At 35.3% G+C, this 20,441-nt stretch overlaps 4 protein-coding genes and 1 pseudogene across 4 annotated transcripts in view; 3 read left to right on the top strand and 2 right to left on the bottom strand.

Moving 5' to 3' along the window:
- Window positions 1-1,188, bottom strand: part of LOC130549696 (serine/threonine-protein kinase pim-2-like) — a 22,054-nt gene extending 20,866 nt beyond the window's left edge. The window contains exon 1 of the mRNA XM_057327000.1: window positions 1,159-1,188. Within this exon, the coding sequence (XP_057182983.1) occupies window positions 1,159-1,188 (30 nt within the window). The remainder of the gene's footprint in view (window positions 1-1,158) is intronic.
- A 1,181-nt stretch (window positions 1,189-2,369) lies between these two features.
- Window positions 2,370-3,412, top strand: LOC130549695 (CMRF35-like molecule 3). Its single transcript, XM_057326999.1, has 3 exons — window positions 2,370-2,420; window positions 2,870-3,224; window positions 3,315-3,412. The coding sequence occupies exons 1-3, from the start codon at window positions 2,370-2,372 to the stop codon at window positions 3,410-3,412; spliced, it is 504 nt and encodes a 167-aa protein (XP_057182982.1).
- Window positions 3,413-7,438: 4,026 nt separating this feature from the next.
- On the top strand, window positions 7,439-8,900 carry LOC130549694 (polymeric immunoglobulin receptor-like). The gene is given in 5 exon segments (XM_057326998.1): window positions 7,439-7,442; window positions 7,871-8,206; window positions 8,297-8,575; window positions 8,687-8,725; window positions 8,853-8,900. Coding segments are annotated over 5 exon segments (681 nt in total). The 3' UTR covers window positions 8,876-8,900.
- Window positions 8,901-10,526: 1,626 nt separating this feature from the next.
- LOC130549697 (CMRF35-like molecule 9) lies at window positions 10,527-13,910 on the top strand. Its single transcript, XM_057327002.1, has 11 exons — window positions 10,527-10,620; window positions 11,282-11,617; window positions 11,708-11,986; window positions 12,193-12,237; window positions 12,412-12,445; window positions 12,537-12,602; window positions 12,938-13,035; window positions 13,144-13,199; window positions 13,402-13,470; window positions 13,577-13,630; window positions 13,713-13,910. The coding sequence occupies exons 1-11, from the start codon at window positions 10,527-10,529 to the stop codon at window positions 13,716-13,718; spliced, it is 1,137 nt and encodes a 378-aa protein (XP_057182985.1). The 3' UTR covers window positions 13,719-13,910.
- Window positions 13,911-15,542: 1,632 nt separating this feature from the next.
- On the bottom strand, window positions 15,543-20,012 carry LOC130549699 (tripartite motif-containing protein 16-like; annotated as a pseudogene).
- Between the last annotated feature and the right edge of the window lie 429 nt (window positions 20,013-20,441).

The raw sequence follows: 20,441 nt of genomic DNA, 5'->3' as shown, positions 1-20,441 counted from the left end.
GTTTTGAGTTTGTTGTACTGTTGTTGACTCCTTTTAATTTTGAACATTTAGCAAAGTAACTTTTTTTATTTACAGCTAAATAAATGAAAGGTCTTAAGACAACCTAAACAGTTCAGCTGCATCAACAATTAACAAACAGCCTTCACAGAGAGTGATGCAACACACAGGACTGCTATTGCACCTCTCACAACCTAAGCATAAGCACCACTCTTCTGAACGATGGTAACCCCAAAAGTCAAAAATACAACAAACTCTTCAAAATATCCAAGATAAATGAACATTCATCATTAACAAGGCTTTTTCCTTTCTAAAATCTCATAAAATAACACCTTCATTTCAAAATTTACTTTCCTAATGCAGTCTCACGCAAAGCATGCTGGGAACTGAATTTCATTCTCAACAAATCGTCTTGAATTAACTTGTTGAATTAAGAAAATTCTTTTAAGAATTAGTTACAGGAACTCAAAACATTTAAGTTTAATCTACTTAAACTGTTTAATTTCTTTGAACATTCGGGTTTACAGTGCATGTGTATACTGTATGCCTTTATTAATCAGTGCTAATCGCCGCATTTTTAGTCGCCGCTACAACAATGCGCTCTGCACTGTTCCCGCTTCCGTCTGATTGAAGCTTAAATTGTACACGAAAGACAACTAGCCTCATAACACTCACTTGTGATTGACTGAATGTTAGTTCACTCAAATCTATTGCTGCGTCCCAATTCGCATACTATCCGTCCTAAATAGTATTTGAAAATAGAATTAGTAGCTGTGTCCCAAATGACATACTATACACTATGCACTATGCACTCAACCATCTAGTCTATGAATTTCAGAAGAGTAGTATCGTCCCAAATGGAATACTAAACGGTTTTATATTAACTGGAAGTATATCGGTTTCCCAGACGAGCGCCAATGATGTCAATCGCACGCCACAATGCGTGTGAATAAAAATATACTTGTTGTATTTGTTGAATATTGTTCATTTAATGTAGTTTTCATCTGTTTTGCCCAGCAATACTTTAGTTATCATCAGATTGAAGCTTTATCACTCTGCAGGAGAGTTTTGCTTGAGCAGAGTCAGATAGCCCCGCCTCCCATCCCGCTACGTAAGCGAAACTGCGACCGTTGAGTGCGTGAAGTGTCCACAGTTCCACACTTCATATTTTCGGTCGAAAAAGTTCATCATCCGGGTACTTACAGTGCACTTCTTTTTTGAGGATTTTCAATGTGAACGCACTACTCACACTAGTTATACTACAAAATGGCGTAGAATAGTGCATAATTGGGCGATTTGGGACGCACCTAGTATGTCCCAAATCGTAGTATGTTGAAAAGAGTATTACAAAGATTCCCGGATGGTCTACTTCCGGTAGAAATTTGAAGAGAATTTTGAAGATATTACCCACAACACACCGCGAGTAGGCAGAGTTAAGTGGCGCTCCACTGCATTAATAAAATTAAATAACTGATGTGTCACTAAATTAATAAATATAAGCACAGAGTTAACATTACATATGAAACAATGAATGAATAAATACTTAAATGGAAAGAAGAGCTGTATTTTGATGTGTGTGACAGTGTCCAGCAGTGTATCTGGAGCTGAAGGTGGTAATATCAGTGTAAAGTGTCTCTACAGTTCTTCATAATAAAATACAAATACAGTTCTCTTAATAAGAAATCTATTTTTGCAGTGTAATGACTTAGAGAACTGTGCTCAAAGTGGAGCAGTGTAAGTGATGTTTTTTTTGTAATGCAAGAGATAATACGCATTATTGAGAAAGCAGATGTATATGTATGGGGGGATAAAAGTTATTTTCGGGGGGCTAAGCCGCCATCCCTTCCAATCCTAGCAACGTCCCTGCCTCACTCTAACCCCGTATATTAACCCTGAGGTTATGTCGGAAAGTATTTGTTATACTTCATCTGTACAAACAAGCATGTTCTTCTATAGAAGATATAAGGTATTTTACAGTGCAAAGGAATCTAATGTCACCAGCCACAAACTGCAGAAAACCTTTTTTTCTAAGGTCTGATGATGTCACCAAAAATGAATTGCATAAAGAGAAATAATAATCATTGAGAATGTAAATGATGTTGACTTAAGTTGCATGAAAATGTTAGATTTTCTTACAGGGTAAAACTTTTTGTTTCGTAAGTTATTATTAACATGATATTGACACTCGTCCGTGGAGGCTGTTGACACCAGCAACTCAAAAAGCGGGAAGTGAGAGATGCTATAAAAATCACACAGACACGGCAACTATAATGACATTAAAGTACACATGTTTTCAATGTAGTCCTGTGTTTCATTTTAGAAAATTGTTTTATTACATGTTTTGCTTCTGTCATAACAAATGACGGGTTGCAATGTATGTGGACAAGAAAATTGAACCATCTCAACTTTTTGACCATCGGACAGTGAGTTTGAAACTTTGGATTATTCTTTGGCTCATTATGGGTAAGTTTATTCATCTGTTGTCATGAGGTGTGATACATTTTTGACTGCATTTATTATATAAGTTATTTATTGCAACTCTTATTAACAGCATTATGCTAATTTGTGTTTTGCCTAAAGCTTTTATCATTTGTTATCAATAATTGAAATGACATGGAATAGTTGTAAATATTTGTAAAACTGAAATAATTTGTCACACTGCAGAATCAAAAATCAAAACGGGGATTCAAATGGTTTAAAACTTCCATCAATTTTTCTTGTGTAATATATGAATTTATTTTTCAATGCTGCTGAAAAAAAGCCAACTACTTGTATCATGTGTAAATGAGGTACATACTAAAGATATTAGGATCTACATATTATCAATCATTCTATCATCAATGTTTACCAAAAAACTGTTACATTGTAACAGTTGTTATTTATTGTTATAGGGGCTGAGTGTAAAACAGATGATGTGAAGAGAGCATTTACTCTTCAGCCTGGAGGATCTGTTACTATTCCATGTCATTATGACAGAAAATATATTCAACATAAGAAATACTGGTGCTATAGTTACTATGCAACATACAATTACTGCTCTATTCTGGCATCCGCTAATGAAACTAAGGGAAGAGTGTCAGTAGTTGATCATCCTGATCAGAGTTTATTTACCGTCACTATGAGAAACCTGCAGGATCAAGACACTGGAGCTTACTGGTGTGTTGTGGAAATTGAAGGGATTCTAAATGTGGATGTGACCGAGGAGCTTCATCTCTCAGTCCAATCAGGTATGAGATTTATTTCACACATAAATGACAAATTACCCTCATTTCTGGTAAATGTCAATAATAAATGACTCTGTAGCTCTCTGTGTTCAGTTCCTGATGTGTCTGTGGTGTCCAGCAGTGTATCTGGAGATGAAGGTGGTAATATCAGTGTAAAGTGTCTCTACAGTTCTGCATATAAGAANAATTAAGTTTACAATTTTGGTTCAGCCCTCCACTACAGTCCCATTTCTCATGTGGCCCATTGGGATTAATTGCACACCCCTGAATTAGAGGAATATTTGAAAATGTCAAGAATAAAAATTATGCATACTGTAAATTATTACACTGTAAACCCGGATAAATTGGCAATACTCAAATATTTTTTTGAGTTTTAGAGATTCTTGGTTTAAGTAAGCAGAACCTTCAAATTTTGATTACTGTTAAGTTAAAGTTCTTACCAAATCTTAGTTAGTGCGACTTAAATATTTAATTTATCCTTTTTATGAAATTAAGTGGACAGAAATTAACAAATAAGTACCAAAATTGCATTTTTAAGTTAACTAAACTAAATTATTTTGGTTTCTTTATTTTGCATATTCCTTAGTCTTATGGGTCAATTTTTCGAAATTGAGATTTTTACATAATCTGAAAGCTGAATAAATAAACTTTCTATAGATATCTGAGTTGTTAGAATAGGACAATATCTGGCTGAGATACAACCGTTTAAAACTCAGGAATCTGAGAGCGCAAAAAAATCAAAATATTCAGAAAATTGCCTTTGAAGTTGTTAATCAGGAGCACTGTGGCAGACCATCCACTTACAAAAATAAAGTTTTTATATATTTAAGGTAGGAAATTTACAAAATATCTTCATGGAACATGATCTTTACTTAATATCCTAATGATTTTTGGCATAAAAGAAAAATCGATAATTTTGACCCACACAATGTATTTTTGTCTTTTACTAAAAATGTTCCCGTGCTACTTAAGACTGGTTTTGTGATCCAGGGTCACATTTGTAGAATAGAACACAAAAAAACAACTCTTTTCATCAGGTATTTTGAACAATTAGGTCTACTGTAGTTAAGGGGCACCTGCTTTCTGTTGTAATCTTACATTCCTTGTTTTGATGTAGTGAAAAAAATCACTACAACATGTTGTGCATGCCACAAAGTGGGAGTACAGGGACATATATATATACATATGTATAGTTTGCATGTAGGCTATGTATTCACATTAGACAATGGACAATGTACAGATTTTCAGGACATTGGGATTTTAATTAACCAAAGTGGCATTAGATTACAATGTATAGCAAGTTTATTTATGAAAATAACATGAAACATTATTATTACTATTTTAACTGCTAGAGAGATGCACTAAACAGACGGGTTTCATTGCACATTCATCAAACGCTCTTTTTAAGCACAGTATGTGTATATTCTTAAACAGACTCCTAAACGATCACATAAGTACTGCGATAAAAGTGTACTCCACTAAAAAGTACACATATGAATTGATTGCTATAGTGATGACACCGTTCTTCACTTTCACAATAAAACGCTAAGGTTTGGACCTTAAATAGTGCCCTTACCTCCATAGCCTACTATTAGCATACATTATCGGCACTATACCAGCTTATTTCTGACTCATGCCACACTGTAAACCCGAATAAGTTGATGTTCCCAATTTTAAGTAAGCAAAACTAAGTTTTGAGTTTGTTGTACTGTTGTTGACTCCTTTTAATTTTGAACAATTTTAAGTAAGCAAAACTAGTAGGTTTTGAGTTTGTTGTACTGTTGTTGACTCCTTTTAATTTTGAACATTTAGCAAAGTAACTTTTTTTATTTACAGCTAAATAAATGAAAGGTCTTAAGACAACCTAAACAGTTCAGCTGCATCAACAATTAACAAACAGCCTTCACAGAGAGTGATGCAACACACAGGACTGCTATTGCACCTCTCACAACCTAAGCATAAGCACCACTCTTCTGAACGATGGTAACCCCAAAAGTCAAAAATACAACAAACTCTTCAAAATATCCAAGATAAATGAACATTCATCATTAACAAGGCTTTTTCCTTTCTAAAATCTCATAAAATAACACCTTCATTTCAAAATTTACTTTCCTAATGCAGTCTCACGCAAAGCATGCTGGGAACTGAATTTCATTCTCAACAAATCGTCTTGAATTAACTTGTTGAATTAAGAAAATTCTTATAAGAATTAGTTACAGGAACTCAAAACATTTAAGTTTAATCTACTTAAACTGTTTAATTTCTTTGAACATTCGGGTTTACAGTGCATGTGTATACTGTATGCCTTTATTAATCAGTGCTAATCGCCGCATTTTTAGTCGCCGCTACAACAATGCGCTCTGCACTGTTCCCGCTTCCGTCTGATTGAAGCTTAAAATGTACACGAAAGACAACTAGCCTCATAACACTCACTTGTGATTGACTGAATGTTAGTTCACTCAAATCTATTGCTGCGTCCCAATTCGCATACTATCCGTCCTAAATAGTATTTGAAAATAGAATTAGTAGCTGTGTCCCAAATGACATACTATACACTATGCACTATGCACTCAACCATCTAGTCTATGAATTTCAGAAGAGTAGTATCGTCCCAAATGGAATACTAAACGGTTTTATATTAACTGGAAGTATATCGGTTTCCCAGACGAGCGCCAATGATGTCAATCGCACGCCACAATGCGTGTGAATAAAAATATACTTGTTGTATTTGTTGAATATTGTTCATTTAATGTAGTTTTCATCTGTTTTGCCCAGCAATACTTTAGTTATCATCAGATTGAAGCTTTATCACTCTGCAGGAGAGTTTTGCTTGAGCAGAGTCAGATAGCCCCGCCTCCCATCCCGCTACGTAAGCGAAACTGCGACCGTTGAGTGCGTGAAGTGTCCACAGTTCCACACTTCATATTTTCGGTCGAAAAAGTTCATCATCCGGGTACTTACAGTGCACTTCTTTTTTGAGGATTTTCAATGTGAACGCACTACTCACACTAGTTATACTACAAAATGGCGTAGAATAGTGCATAATTGGGCGATTTGGGACGCACCTAGTATGTCCCAAATCGTAGTATGTTGAAAAGAGTATTACAAAGATTCCCGGATGGTCTACTTCCGGTAGAAATTTGAAGAGAATTTTGAAGATATTACCCACAACACACCGCGAGTAGGCAGAGTTAAGTGGCGCTCCACTGCATTAATAAAATTAAATAACTGATGTGTCACTAAATTAATAAATATAAGCACAGAGTTAACATTACATATGAAACAATGAATGAATAAATACTTAAATGGAAAGAAGAGCTGTATTTTGATGTGTGTGACAGTGTCCAGCAGTGTATCTGGAGCTGAAGGTGGTAATATCAGTGTAAAGTGTCTCTACAGTTCTGCATAATAAAATACAAATACAGTTCTCTTAATAAGAAATCTATTTTTGCAGTGTAATGACTTAGAGAACTGTGCTCAAAGTGGAGCAGTGTAAGTGATGTTTTTTTTGTAATGCAAGAGATAATACGCATTATTGAGAAAGCAGATGTATATGTATGGGGGGATAAAAGTTATTTTCGGGGGGCTAAGCCGCCATCCCTTCCAATCCTAGCAACGTCCCTGCCTCACTCTAACCCCGTATATTAACCCTGAGGTTATGTCGGAAAGTATTTGTTATACTTCATCTGTACAAACAAGCATGTTCTTCTATAGAAGATATAAGGTATTTTACAGTGCAAAGGAATCTAATGTCACCAGCCACAAACTGCAGAAAACCTTTTTTTCTAAGGTCTGATGATGTCACCAAAAATGAATTGCATAAAGAGAAATAATAATCATTGAGAATGTAAATGATGTTGACTTAAGTTGCATGAAAATGTTAGATTTTCTTACAGGGTAAAACTTTTTGTTTCGTAAGTTATTATTAACATGATATTGACACTCGTCCGTGGAGGCTGTTGACACCAGCAACTCAAAAAGCGGGAAGTGAGAGATGCTATAAAAATCACACAGACACGGCAACTATAATGACATTAAAGTACACATGTTTTCAATGTAGTCCTGTGTTTCATTTTAGAAAATTGTTTTATTACATGTTTTGCTTCTGTCATAACAAATGACGGGTTGCAATGTATGTGGACAAGAAAATTGAACCATCTCAACTTTTTGACCATCGGACAGTGAGTTTGAAACTTTGGATTATTCTTTGGCTCATTATGGGTAAGTTTATTCATCTGTTGTCATGAGGTGTGATACATTTTTGACTGCATTTATTATATAAGTTATTTATTGCAACTCTTATTAACAGCATTATGCTAATTTGTGTTTTGCCTAAAGCTTTTATCATTTGTTATCAATAATTGAAATGACATGGAATAGTTGTAAATATTTGTAAAACTGAAATAATTTGTCACACTGCAGAATCAAAAATCAAAACGGGGATTCAAATGGTTTAAAACTTCCATCAATTTTTCTTGTGTAATATATGAATTTATTTTTCAATGCTGCTGAAAAAAAGCCAACTACTTGTATCATGTGTAAATGAGGTACATACTAAAGATATTAGGATCTACATATTATCAATCATTCTATCATCAATGTTTACCAAAAAACTGTTACATTGTAACAGTTGTTATTTATTGTTATAGGGGCTGAGTGTAAAACAGTTGATGTGAAGAGAGCATTTACTCTTCAGCCTGGAGGATCTGTTACTATTCCATGTCATTATGACAGAAAATATATTCAACATAAGAAATACTGGTGCTATAGTTACTATGCAACATACAATTACTGCTCTATTCTGGCATCCGCTAATGATACTAAGGGAATAGTGTCAGTAGTTGATCATCCTGATCAGAGTTTATTTACCGTCACTATGAGAAACCTGCAGGATCAAGACACTGGAGCTTACTGGTGTGTTGTGGAAATTGAAGGGATTCTAAATGTGGATGTGACCGAGTAGCTTCATCTCTCAGTCCAATCAGGTATGAGATTTATTTCACACATAAATGACAAATTACCCTCATTTCTGGTAAATGTCAATAATAAATGACTCTGTAGCTCTCTGTGTTCAGTTCCTGATGTGTCTGTGGTGTCCAGCAGTGTATCTGGAGATGAAGGTGGTAATATCAGTGTAAAGTGTCTCTACAGTTCTGCATATAAGAATAAACACAATCAGTGGTGCAGATATAAAGACAAGAGTTGTTACACATCCCAGAGTTCATCAGTTGAGATCAGTGATGATGAGAGAGCATCTTTCACTGTGCTGATGTCTGGACTGATGCTGGAGGATTCTGGCTGGTACTTCTGCTCTGTAGGAGATCTACACGCTCCTGTTCAACTCACAGTCACTGGTAAAACTCATTCTATCATCAAAGCTACAGATGTTGAACTTCTGCTGTTAGATAAAGAATGTTTTGGTCTTTTTCTGTGTTCTGAGGCTAAAATCTCAGTGCCTTCAACAGGAACCTGCAGGTTTTCTACAGTTACTGAAACAACAGCAGGTAATACAGACTCAATAACTAAAATGATTTAAATATTGCTGGTGTAATTGCACGGTAATAGTAAAAAAATTTGCGCGTATTACCTATTTTACATATTTAAGTTTATGTTTATCTTATTTAATTACAGCCATTTTTGTTTGGTCTCTCTAAAAAAAAACATTTTCTTGTATTTTTGACAGCATCTGTGGCCACTGAGGAACCGTAAGTATCAACATATTTTTTATTTATTAAAGTTTTATTGTTTAGTAAAAGCTTCTAAAATACATTTGTAATAGCTCTAGTTCTGAGGGTTTGAATGTTTCCCACATTTGCAACAACAAGACATATGTTTGACTATTGACAATGTAATTATTTAAAATTGAAGTAATTTCTGCTTTATTTCTTTCATATTTTAGACAGTGCATGAAGTGTTTCTGTCTGTCACACAACTAGATGAGATCTCCATCGACCTAAAGGATGATTGTGTCTAAATAATCTATAATAAATATTCTTTCACTGAAGTGTTTTTACACTCTCATCTCCTGTTTCTCTGAGTTTTGTGACTCTGTTTAAACTTATTTGCTCCTTTTTCAGATGTGTCATATATGTGAATGATCAAGATCTCACCATAGTGAGGAGATCATGAGTGTGAATATTCACATAGAGACTGATCATGTAGACACGAATGCCATATTATATCATGTTGGAATGACTTTAAAAAAGCTGTACAGATGACCTTTGAGCTGATGTCTATCCTTTCTGATCTGAGCCATAATATATTTTGTCTGCTGGGCCACCTTATGTAAAAGGATGTTTGAGAATCAAGAAGGAAGTACATCAGTCGTTGAAAATTAGAAACAGGAAGTTTTACTGTAAAATGGTCACCGACAGGAAAGTTAATATAATACATTTGAAAACATTTCTCCACAACATATTCTTAGGCTACACAAGTAAAACAAGCTGAAGCTTTTATTAAAGATTTTTGGAGTAAATCAAGACTTCACATTGGTTCTCTTCTCTCAGTGGCATGAAAAACAAACTGGGATTAAATAGTACACAGATGAAAACATTATTTGTTGTAATGTTCAATACTGCAAAAATTGTAGAAACAAACCTGTCATGCAATGTAATGTAAATATAGTAATCAAAACTTGTATTTTTACATTTTATTTCATTAACGCCACTTGACAGAGATCGTTTTAAAGCATTTTTGTCCCCTTTAGAGTATTTTTAATTTGATTCCTAAATGTAAAGGTTATCTTTCATGCATTTGTTAAGCATACTGTTGATGTCTGTACAAATAAGGAAGTGAAGCAAACCAAGTCAAATCAAATAAAACATTAAAATCTGTAAATGAGGTCTGTCATCATCTCTTGTGCATGCTTTCAACACAAACAGTCCACTTCTCTCAGACTCTACTTCAGTTTTATTTTTGTCCGTTTCCTAAGTACTCAAGAAAGGAACTTCATGCTACTGTACCAGCGACAAACAGCAGGAAAGTTAAGAACTGATGATGTCACCAAACCATGAAATGTAAATGTACCTGTAAATGAGTTTGACTTAAAATGAAACATAAAGTAAAAATGTAAGTTTTCCACAAGGTAAGACTTTGTTTTAAGTTATTTACGTGATATTGACAGCCATTTGTGGAGACACATGAGCAACTTCAGATGAAGGGGGCGTAGGAACTGAGAGATGCTATAAAAACACATAGTGACTGTTATACCATCAAAGGTGATGTGTGTGTCTTTCAGTTCTTTGTGCCATTTTTGTTAGGTTGGTGATTGTTTGTTTCTGTTTCAGAAATAAAATGTATGTGGACATGATGAAGATGTGGAAAAATGAAACCTTTTCTCTTTTTGACCGCCGCATCATCAGCTCGAAGTTCATTTGGATTTTTCTTTGGCTCATTATGGGTAAGTGTTTTATTCTGTTTACTCAGATGTGTTGTCCTGGGGCGTCACACATTGTTTACAGCATTTATAACTGTTCATAAAATTATGCTAATTCATATTTTGCATGAAGCGTTTATCACTTATTATCAATCATTGAGAAGGACATAAAATAGNCAAGAAAATTGAACCATCTCAACTTTTTGACCATCGGACAGTGAGTTTGAAACTTTGGATTATTCTTTGGCTCATTATGGGTAAGTTTATTCATCTGTTGTCATGAGGTGTGATACATTTTTGACTGCATTTATTATATAAGTTATTTATTGCAACTCTTATTAACAGCATTATGCTAATTTGTGTTTTGCCTAAAGCTTTTATCATTTGTTATCAATAATTGAAATGACATGGAATAGTTGTAAATATTTGTAAAACTGAAATAATTTGTCACACTGCAGAATCAAAAATCAAAACGGGGATTCAAATGGTTTAAAACTTCCATCAATTTTTCTTGTGTAATATATGAATTTATTTTTCAATGCTGCTGAAAAAAAGCCAACTACTTGTATCATGTGTAAATGAGGTACATACTAAAGATATTAGGATCTACATATTATCAATCATTCTATCATCAATGTTTACCAAAAAACTGTAACATTGTAACAGTTGTTATTTATTGTTATAGGGGCTGAGTGTAAAACAGGTGATGCGAAGAGAGCATTTACTCTTCAGCCTGGAGGATCTGTTACTATTCCATGTCATTATGACAGAAAATATATTCAACATAAGAAATACTGGTGCTATAGTTACTATGCAACATACAATTACTGCTCTATTCTGGCATCCGCTAATGAGACTAAGGGAAGAGTGTCAGTAGTTGATCATCCTGATCAGAGTTTATTTACCGTCACTATGAGAAACCTGCAGGATCAAGACACTGGAGCTTACTGGTGTGTTGTGGAAATTGAAGGGATTCTAAATGTGGATGTGACCGAGGAGCTTCATCTCTCAGTCCAATCAGGTATGAGATTTATTTCACACATAAATGACAAATTACCCTCATTTCTGGTAAATGTCAATAATAAATGACTCTGTAGCTCTCTGTGTTCAGTTCCTGATGTGTCTGTGGTGTCCAGCAGTGTATCTGGAGATGAAGGTGGTAATATCAGTGTAAAGTGTCTCTACAGTTCTGCATATAAGAACAAACACAAGCAGTGGTGCAGATATAAAGACAAGAGCTGTTACACATCCCAGAGTTCATCAGTTGAGATCAGTGATGATGAGAGAGCATCCTTCACTGTGCTGATGTCTGGACTGATGCTGGAGGATTCTGGCTGGTACTTCTGCTCTGTAGGAGATCTACACGCTCCTGTTCAACTCACAGTCACTGGTAAAACTCATTCTATCATCAAAGCTACAGATGTTGAACTTCTGCTGTTAGATAAAAAATGTTTTGGTCTTTTTCTGTGTTCTGAGGCTAAAATCTCAGTGCCTTCAACAGGAACCTGCAGTTTTTCTACAGTTACTGAAACAACAGGTAATACAGACTCAATAACTATAACTAATAACTCAATGGCTGGTACTTCTGCTCTGTAGGAGATCGGCACGCTCCTGTTCAACTCACAGTCACTGGTAAAACTGGTAAATTTGCCTTTAATTTTAAAGTATCATCATATTATTTTAACTTATTATTTATATAATGCTTGTCACAATTTTCATTGTTGCATTGTTACTAATATATACAAGGTTTTGTAAAAAATATATGTTGCCATAACATATACTGTAATTTCATTATTGTTTACATTTCTGATACAGCGACCACATATAGTATCTCAACGGGAGTCTCCATGTTAGTAATCTATCCATCTATCACAATTTATTGTCTGCAGTTTTATTTTGGTTTGTGGTTTGTGGTTTATGTGATATTTTTTTCTTGACAGACATGCAGCTTCGATTCCCCAAAACAGCAGTCAAACATCGGGTGGTGATAAGCAGCAGAATATTCTGTAATTTATCTCATTTCTGTTTAATGCTTTTAAGATCCATTTTCTGTTACATTGCTTTTTCTTTATTTGGTGAGTATAATAATGCAGTAATTGACTTAATGGGGGTCTTTAATCTTATTTTCTTATCTGTTATCTCCTACATGCTCTTCTTGACTTGTCTAAATTTGCAGTATCGCAGATAATAGAATACAGTGTGCAATCTCTTCAGAAAATACTATTGTTGAGATTCAGACTGTCCACTGATGATAGATGACGCACCGCAAGACAAATGTTAAATATAAACTACAGCGAAGTCATGAAGCGCTTATAAAAAACATTGTCATTTATTATCACAGACATCTGAAGGTGTGGCTTCCACTCCTTGTGTTGCTGCTGCTGCTGCTGCTGATGATACTGGTTACCATGGTGACCATAATACTGAGACAAAAGCTCAGTAAGTATAATACAACTTTGACTTTGAGATGTGTTGTAATGAATTCTGACAGAAAATGTTTAAGAGCTGGAACTCTATCATTTATTTCCTTGTTTGCCAACAAAACAGAAACAAATAACACCAATATCACACATGAGAAACCAGACAAAGCCTGTGCAAAGCCAGTAAGTATTTATTTCTGTCTTTTATTGTTTTAGCAGATGCTTTAATCCAAATTGACTTCAATATTGAGGAATGCAACACTAAAAAAATATTTTTATCTACACTAACATCTGAAATGGTTTACTAGTTAAGCAAGCATAAAGTTTTACTGTATGTGTGACAGTAATGTAACAGAGATTCAAACAGATGTGCGTTTATTCACAGGACGACTCTGTTAATCCAGAATGTGATGTGATATACAGTTCTGTGATTAAACTTCACCAGATTGAAGCAGTAAGTGAATTCATAACATCAAATGTCAGTGATGTCAGTAGTTTATTCAGTAACATTTGTTTTAATACTAGTCAGTGTGATTTTATCTGATGTGTCATATATCCAGTGCAGTCCAGTATGTAAAGAGAAAAATGTGATCTACAGCTCAGTGTGTGAACAGGTGAGATGTTAGTGATGTGTTAATGTTGTACATACTGACTGTAGACACTGGACACATAATTGTATCTCAATTTTTCACACAGAATTGAATACCTGAGCAAACTGTGCATAGAGATGTGAACACGGCATGCAGAATACTGTACCTGCTGCATAGATTTACAATAAAATGTAAATGCATTTGGTTTTATTCATGCACAAATGTCAATATGAATAAGAGAGTGCCTTAACGTGTCACAAATAAATATATGCATATTGTGTTTGTGTACAGTTTAAAAACATACTTTAGGAATCAGCATATTGCCATATGCTTTTGAAAGTAAAATTTCTAAAGAAATTTAATAAAAAAACACACTTGCTGTACTGCTTGTTTCTGAATGACTATTTATGTTGCATCGTTAAGCATCAAGTAATTTTCACAGCTGTGTTTTAACATAATGATATAGCTGGAACGGCTGAGTTTGGTTTGGAGTTCAGTTGAGCACCAAATATTTACTGACTTCTTCAGAGAAAAGAAAAGGGTCAGCTATAGTTAGGAAACAACAAACAGAAAATAAATCTTTGATGCAATATACACATGTTGAAGATTTTCAATCATTCACACGTTTCATTTGATTTTATTTCTCGATTTGTGGAGATGTTTTTGTTCATCTGCTTGTATTTTTGCCCTTAATATGTTCTGACCCTGCTCTTTTTCTTGATATGGTCATTTTCATGTTTTTAGAGCAGTGCTGCCCTCTAGTGGTGCTGTTGATTCATTGCAGCAACAGGCTATACTGTGTATGTAAGACCTGTAATATGTTAATAGGCACAGGCACTATCAAGAGGTACCAAAGCATGATAAGCTAAATGACTAATCTGATCGAAATGCAAATGGGAAAAGGAAAAGCATGGGGAAATGAAAGTGCAAATGGTAAACGGAATGGCTTTTTGAATGACTGATTAAAACATGTATTTATAGTTTAATTTGTAAATTATTCAAATGATTTATCCCTCTTCTACATCACATTTTCAAATACATTTTGAGATTTTACTATTTATTTAGTAATTAATTAATGCTCTACGTATTTATGAAGTATTTTGTAAATCACTTTTTAATTTGAACAATTTATTGATGTAAATCACTTTTTAATTTGAACTATTTATTGACAGATTAATATTTCATTTAAACAGTTCTTACAATCACATTATTATTGCCCATTGACATATTTTAGGCTATTTATTTTTATAATGAGTAAATACGTTTTTTTTATGCCTATATATATTTTTATAGTATACAGTAGATATTAAACAATGAAATGCTTTATTACTTTTCCTGTGACTCTTCTGGTCTTCATATCTATAATGTAACTGTAATTGTGTCTTACTTTAGCTCTGCTCTGCTATTGAGACCATTGGGAATATTTTCACTGTACGGAACTAAGAAAACAAAGTGACAATTAGATGAAATCTCGTGTAACATCATACTCTTATTAAAATGCTTTTCATTTCTTGTTATATAAAATTCCACAGTAGGACTTAATTCGGAAAGTCTTGGTCTTTGATGTTTTTTTACCATTGCCAGATATCCTTTCAATCTCTTTTTTACAGAAATCCTCCACTATTTCTTTGAGCTGAGAGACAGAATTTCTCACGTCCTCAAAAGCGAGGGGAGAACTGAGAACTTATATTATTAAACAAATATAATCCTACACCTTTTGTATACCCTATGCATATGCATTGTTTATAGCGCGTTATTATTGTAATGTGTGCTGAATTTCTGAATGTTAATATGGCATGTGAGCACACTGGGTATATCACTCATCACAGAGCGACCCGTCATCCACTCATCAGGGGTCTCACATCAGGGTTTTTTTGCAAGTCAATATAAAGTACACTTTCTACCTCTACCCCAGAGACTACATCTGATGTTAAAAAGTGTTTATTAACATCACTGCTTTACAATGTTACAAAACATGCATGTTACAAATTAGATTGGAAATTTACTAAATAAAAAAGAATACATTTATTATACATGAATCATAGTATCTATACATCTTAAATTGCATAAAAATGATTTATCAAACTATAGATAAGACTTGTGTATTTTAAAACAGCATCTAAGGATGTATCTTTTACATTGTTAAATGACACAGCTTTACTTTTGTGCCCTTGCGTAGCACAAACCCAGGATGGAGAGGTTGAGTGAATGTGGTGTGGACTCTGTGAGGGTCATTGTGTCAGAGATGCTGTAGAAGGTCAGAATTCCTGCACTGTGATCCACATACACTCCTATTCTAGAAGAACTGGACACTACTGGGAGTTCAGTCTGTTTATGATCGTGCCAGAATGAACATTTGGTGGAAGAACACAACAAACTCCAGGACTCATCATTATATCCAAATAAACAGTCATATGTTCTTCCCTTCCTATTGATGCTCTTATATGACACTGATATATACACCCAACCACTCCACTCGACCTCCCAGTAACAGCGTCCACACACGCTCTCTCTACACAACACCTGATGATAATAATCAAATCTGTCTGGATGATCAGGATACTGCTGGAATGTTCATATGCCGGTAGACACACTGTTCCCCTCAGACAGACTGATTTTCTGATGGACTGTATTTGGATCCAAAGAGAACGGACGGAAATCTGAGGAAGATCAAATTATTCATATTTTTAAGTAGTTTGCTATTTTTCCAGGGCAGGCTACTGTATAGTACATTTACAGTATGTGAGTATATTAAGGGGTACCACATAGATTAATCACATCTATATGATATCTATATGATTATGCACATTTAAAGCTTTCAAAGACATTTAACACACCCCTGCTCTTCCTTTGGCATAAATAATGAATCTTGTTCCTTTAATGGAAGATTATTAAAGCCCAAAACTTCAGATCGCAGCATGTTAAGGTTTTGTTTGCTAAAACAATATACAGTTTCTACTTGAAATAAGTGTGTTAAGATAACATGTTATATTGTATATGTTAACTTAATGTTTTTGAGATGATGAGTCTTACACTGTAGGAGCGCCGTCCTGGTCATGGCTTCATTGGTGGGAATAATTTCAATGTGTGAAACTAAGAGAATAAAGTGACACGGTTAGTTTGATTCTTATGTAAAAGCTTATTCATTTTCCTATGCTGTGCACTTTTATCCACCTTATTTTTGACGCAAGTGCGGTCGTCGCCATTTTTGAATTTGAATGTGCGAGAATCACTAAAACTTGTAGTGGTAGTTGTATGTGAGTCTATATAGTTTTGTATATAGCTACATTTATTATGGAATACAGAAAGACTGGCAACATTTGTGTTATACACAAATAAACAGTACCCGCGAAATACTTGTTTTGAAACCCAGACACAGAGTTACCAGTTGGTCCACTTTGACTGAGATTCACATCTGCTTTTAAAGATACAAATTTGCTGTAAGAATATGTATCACTTACGTCTGCGTTTGAAAATAAGGCGGATACAGTGTTATATTATGCAACTGTAGAACTCATCTCTGGATAGGTCAAAGGTTGTTTTACCTTTGTCAGATATCCTTTCGATCTCTATTTTACAGAAATCTTCCACCTTAACTTTCAGCTGAGTGACAGATTTTCCCACGTCATCAAAAGAGAGGAGAGAACTGACAGAGATGTTGTCTGTAGATCCAGGAGATTCAGAGAGAGACTGAAAACTCTACATGAACAGTATATGACAAAAATTGTGTTCTTTAGTTCCACACCAACCACTATTTCTTTCACCACAAATTTACACCAGACTATAATCTGATGTGTGTTTGTTTATTTTAGCACTTTGTGAGTCTTCTGTAAACCAACTCAGCATTTTTTTATGAATATTAATTTACTATGCTGAAGTCATTTTAATGCAAACATTAACAATCTTATAAAATCAACAGTTTTTATAACAGTTTAAGAACATTTTCAAATGTACAGTGTATCTTCTACTGTGGTTTGTCAAACATGTTTTAATAATGAGGGCTCATGACTTTGTTTACTTGATAAACAGAATTAAAACATTATTGACAGATACATAGATTAAAAAGATTCTTTGTGTTTTCTTGTAAACTGGCTAAATTAACTGAATTACTCATTTCACTCATTTTACATTGAATACAAGATGTTTTATGCTGGAGAGAAAGCCAACATACTGATGTTTCACTTAAACTTCTTGTTCTTCGGAGACTACATTTTCTGACTGTAACTCCTCCTAGCGCGTTCAAGCTACAGCCACCAAACTTTGCACAAATCTTTACACTGGTCTGAATGGCGTTGCTGTATCTATTCTAATTGATCCGAATTCCGGTTTTTGAAAACCAGACTATCAAAACCCCCCAAAATCCCATAGACTTAATATTGCTACAAACTTTGACAGCTCAAAACTCAGAGCGAGAATTTCGTAGAAACCTCTGGGTTACCACATTTGATTCGTGACCGTTTGCGCTAATTCATGCTAGCGACATGCTAGAAGGTACAGTGTTGTGTTACCTGAAGGAAACTGATGTGATGTTCTGTGTGTGAGAGCCGCTCCATCTCATCATGTCTCCTCCTCAGATCATCAATCTCCTGCTCCAGTTCCTTCAAGAGTCCTTCAGCTCGACTCACTGCAGTCTTTTCCTGATCTCTGATCAGCTGTATCACCTCAGAGCGTCTTCTCTCAATGGAGCGGATCAGCTCAGAGAAGATCCTCTCAGTGTCCTCCACTGCTGTCTGTGCAGAGCGCTGTTACCACACACACACACACGCACACACACACACACACACGCGCGCACACACGCACACACACGCACACACACGCACACACGCACGCACACGCACGCACACGCACGCACACACACACACACACACTCTCTCTCTGTTGAAAGTATAACTGTAATCTCTCTTCATTGAAATCAGTCTGAAACCTTCAGTACAGAAAGCTGTATGTACATGTAGAGGGGATCACGAACACCCACACAGATACAAACATTCACAAATGAAAATTAGCTACAGTATCACAAACTAAACTCCGACTGTACCCATCTGACCCCCATTCACTCGATTGAACTGCTTTAGAATTAAGCATTTCATTGTTGATAATCAGTGAATTCTTATCGAGCTTGAATTGTAACAAGATTGGTTATGAAATATGATTTATAGGGATGTAACGATTCACCGTGAGCCGGTTGAAAATCGGTTATAATCAGTGACAATTCAAATCGGTTGAGGTGTGAACTGAATCACAATACATTTTTTGAACAGCAGGGGCCGCTATTTTCACTGCAAATCTAAACGAGGACATGCTGATATTTCTTAAATGCAAAAAAATCCAAGAAAAGCTCAGACAGTATTAGTTTGTTTATATTAAAGAGACTTTTTCTATTATTAATTTGTTATAAAATGCAGTTTAGTTTTGTTATTTGAAATAAAACATTATTTAATTATACAAAGAAACGTGAAGCATTTAAGAAATAATGCAAGGGAAGTTGTTCATTTCTAATTTGTTTCAACTCATTTTGTAAAAATAAATCGTGAGTAAATCGTGAATAAATCGCATCGTAAGATCAGAATCGTGACTCGCATCGCATCGTGAGCTGAGTGAATCGTTACATCCCTAAAGGCTACATATCAATACTATATAAGTATTCTACATTTTTTTCTCATTATGTTCTCATATATTCTGCATTTTACTCATACCTGTTTCTCTGTTCTCTCTGCTGCAGCTGATACAGTGTCGTGATTTTTATGCTCATCCATCGTACACAGATAACAAACACATCTCTGGTCTGTACGACAGAAAACCTCCAGCAGTCTGTCATGTTGAGAGCAGATCATCTCCTGAAGTCTTCCAGTGGCTTCTGTGACTTTGTGTCTCTTTCCTGTGTGAAAGCCTTCATGTCGCTCAAAGTGAGTTTGACAGTAAGATTCAAGACACACCAGACATGACTTGACAGCTTTGCGTTTTCTCCCAGTGCAGACGTCACACTCCACATCTTCAGCTCCAGCATAACTGGGAGCAGCTCGATCAGTCTGAAGTTTCGTTTTCTTCACTTTCTCCACCATCTCAGCAAGAATCACATTCTTTCCTAAAGCAGGTCTTGGAGTGAAGGTCTGTCTGCACTGAGGGCAGCTATAAACTCTCTTCTGATCCTCCTGATTCCAGCAGGCTGTAATACAGCTCATGCAAAAACTGTGTCCGCAGTTAATAGTCACTGGATCCTTCAGTAGATCCAGACAGATTGAACAGCTGAACTGATCCTGAAACACTGAAATGCTGGCTTCTGCCATTTCACCGTCTGCACAAATACAGAGACGCCTCAAAAACACTTAAGTTTCGTTTTCCAACTTTAGGTATTTCCTGGTTTGTGTTTGAGAAACGTGTGCAAAACTCTTTAGTAGTGATGGGTCGTTCATGAACGATTCGTTCTTTTTGAACGAATCTTTAAAATGACTCGGGAGTAACGAGTGTCTCAGAGAGTGATTCGTTCATTTTGTGTTGACCGCGCATGTGCAACATCGTACCAGAAACAGTAATGAAGTTCGTCTCTCGAGTCATCGGGTCCGAGTCCTTATACCGGAAAGAGAAATGATTAGTTCGTCTCTCGAGTCATCGGCTCCGAGTCCTTTTGTTCTTTTGTCAAATGGTAGCTCCGCAGGCAAACCTGCAGCCTGTACCGGAGTCTTCGAGTCCGAGTCTTTAACGTTACGTGACCACTTCCCGGATCATCAGTCAAATGCATGATGTACGTGTTATATGTTGTATTATAGGAAGAAATATTATAAAATGATCAAAAGATATATGCAATAAACATCTTCTCTAAAACATACCGTTCTGT

The sequence above is a fragment of the Triplophysa rosa genome, unplaced genomic scaffold, assembly GCF_024868665.1.
Source record: "Triplophysa rosa unplaced genomic scaffold, Trosa_1v2 scaffold150_ERROPOS200000, whole genome shotgun sequence".
NCBI classification, from domain to species: Eukaryota; Metazoa; Chordata; class Actinopteri; order Cypriniformes; family Nemacheilidae; genus Triplophysa; species Triplophysa rosa.
The sequence above is the reverse complement of the archived record's forward strand: the minus strand, read 5'-3'. Positions and strand labels throughout refer to the sequence as shown.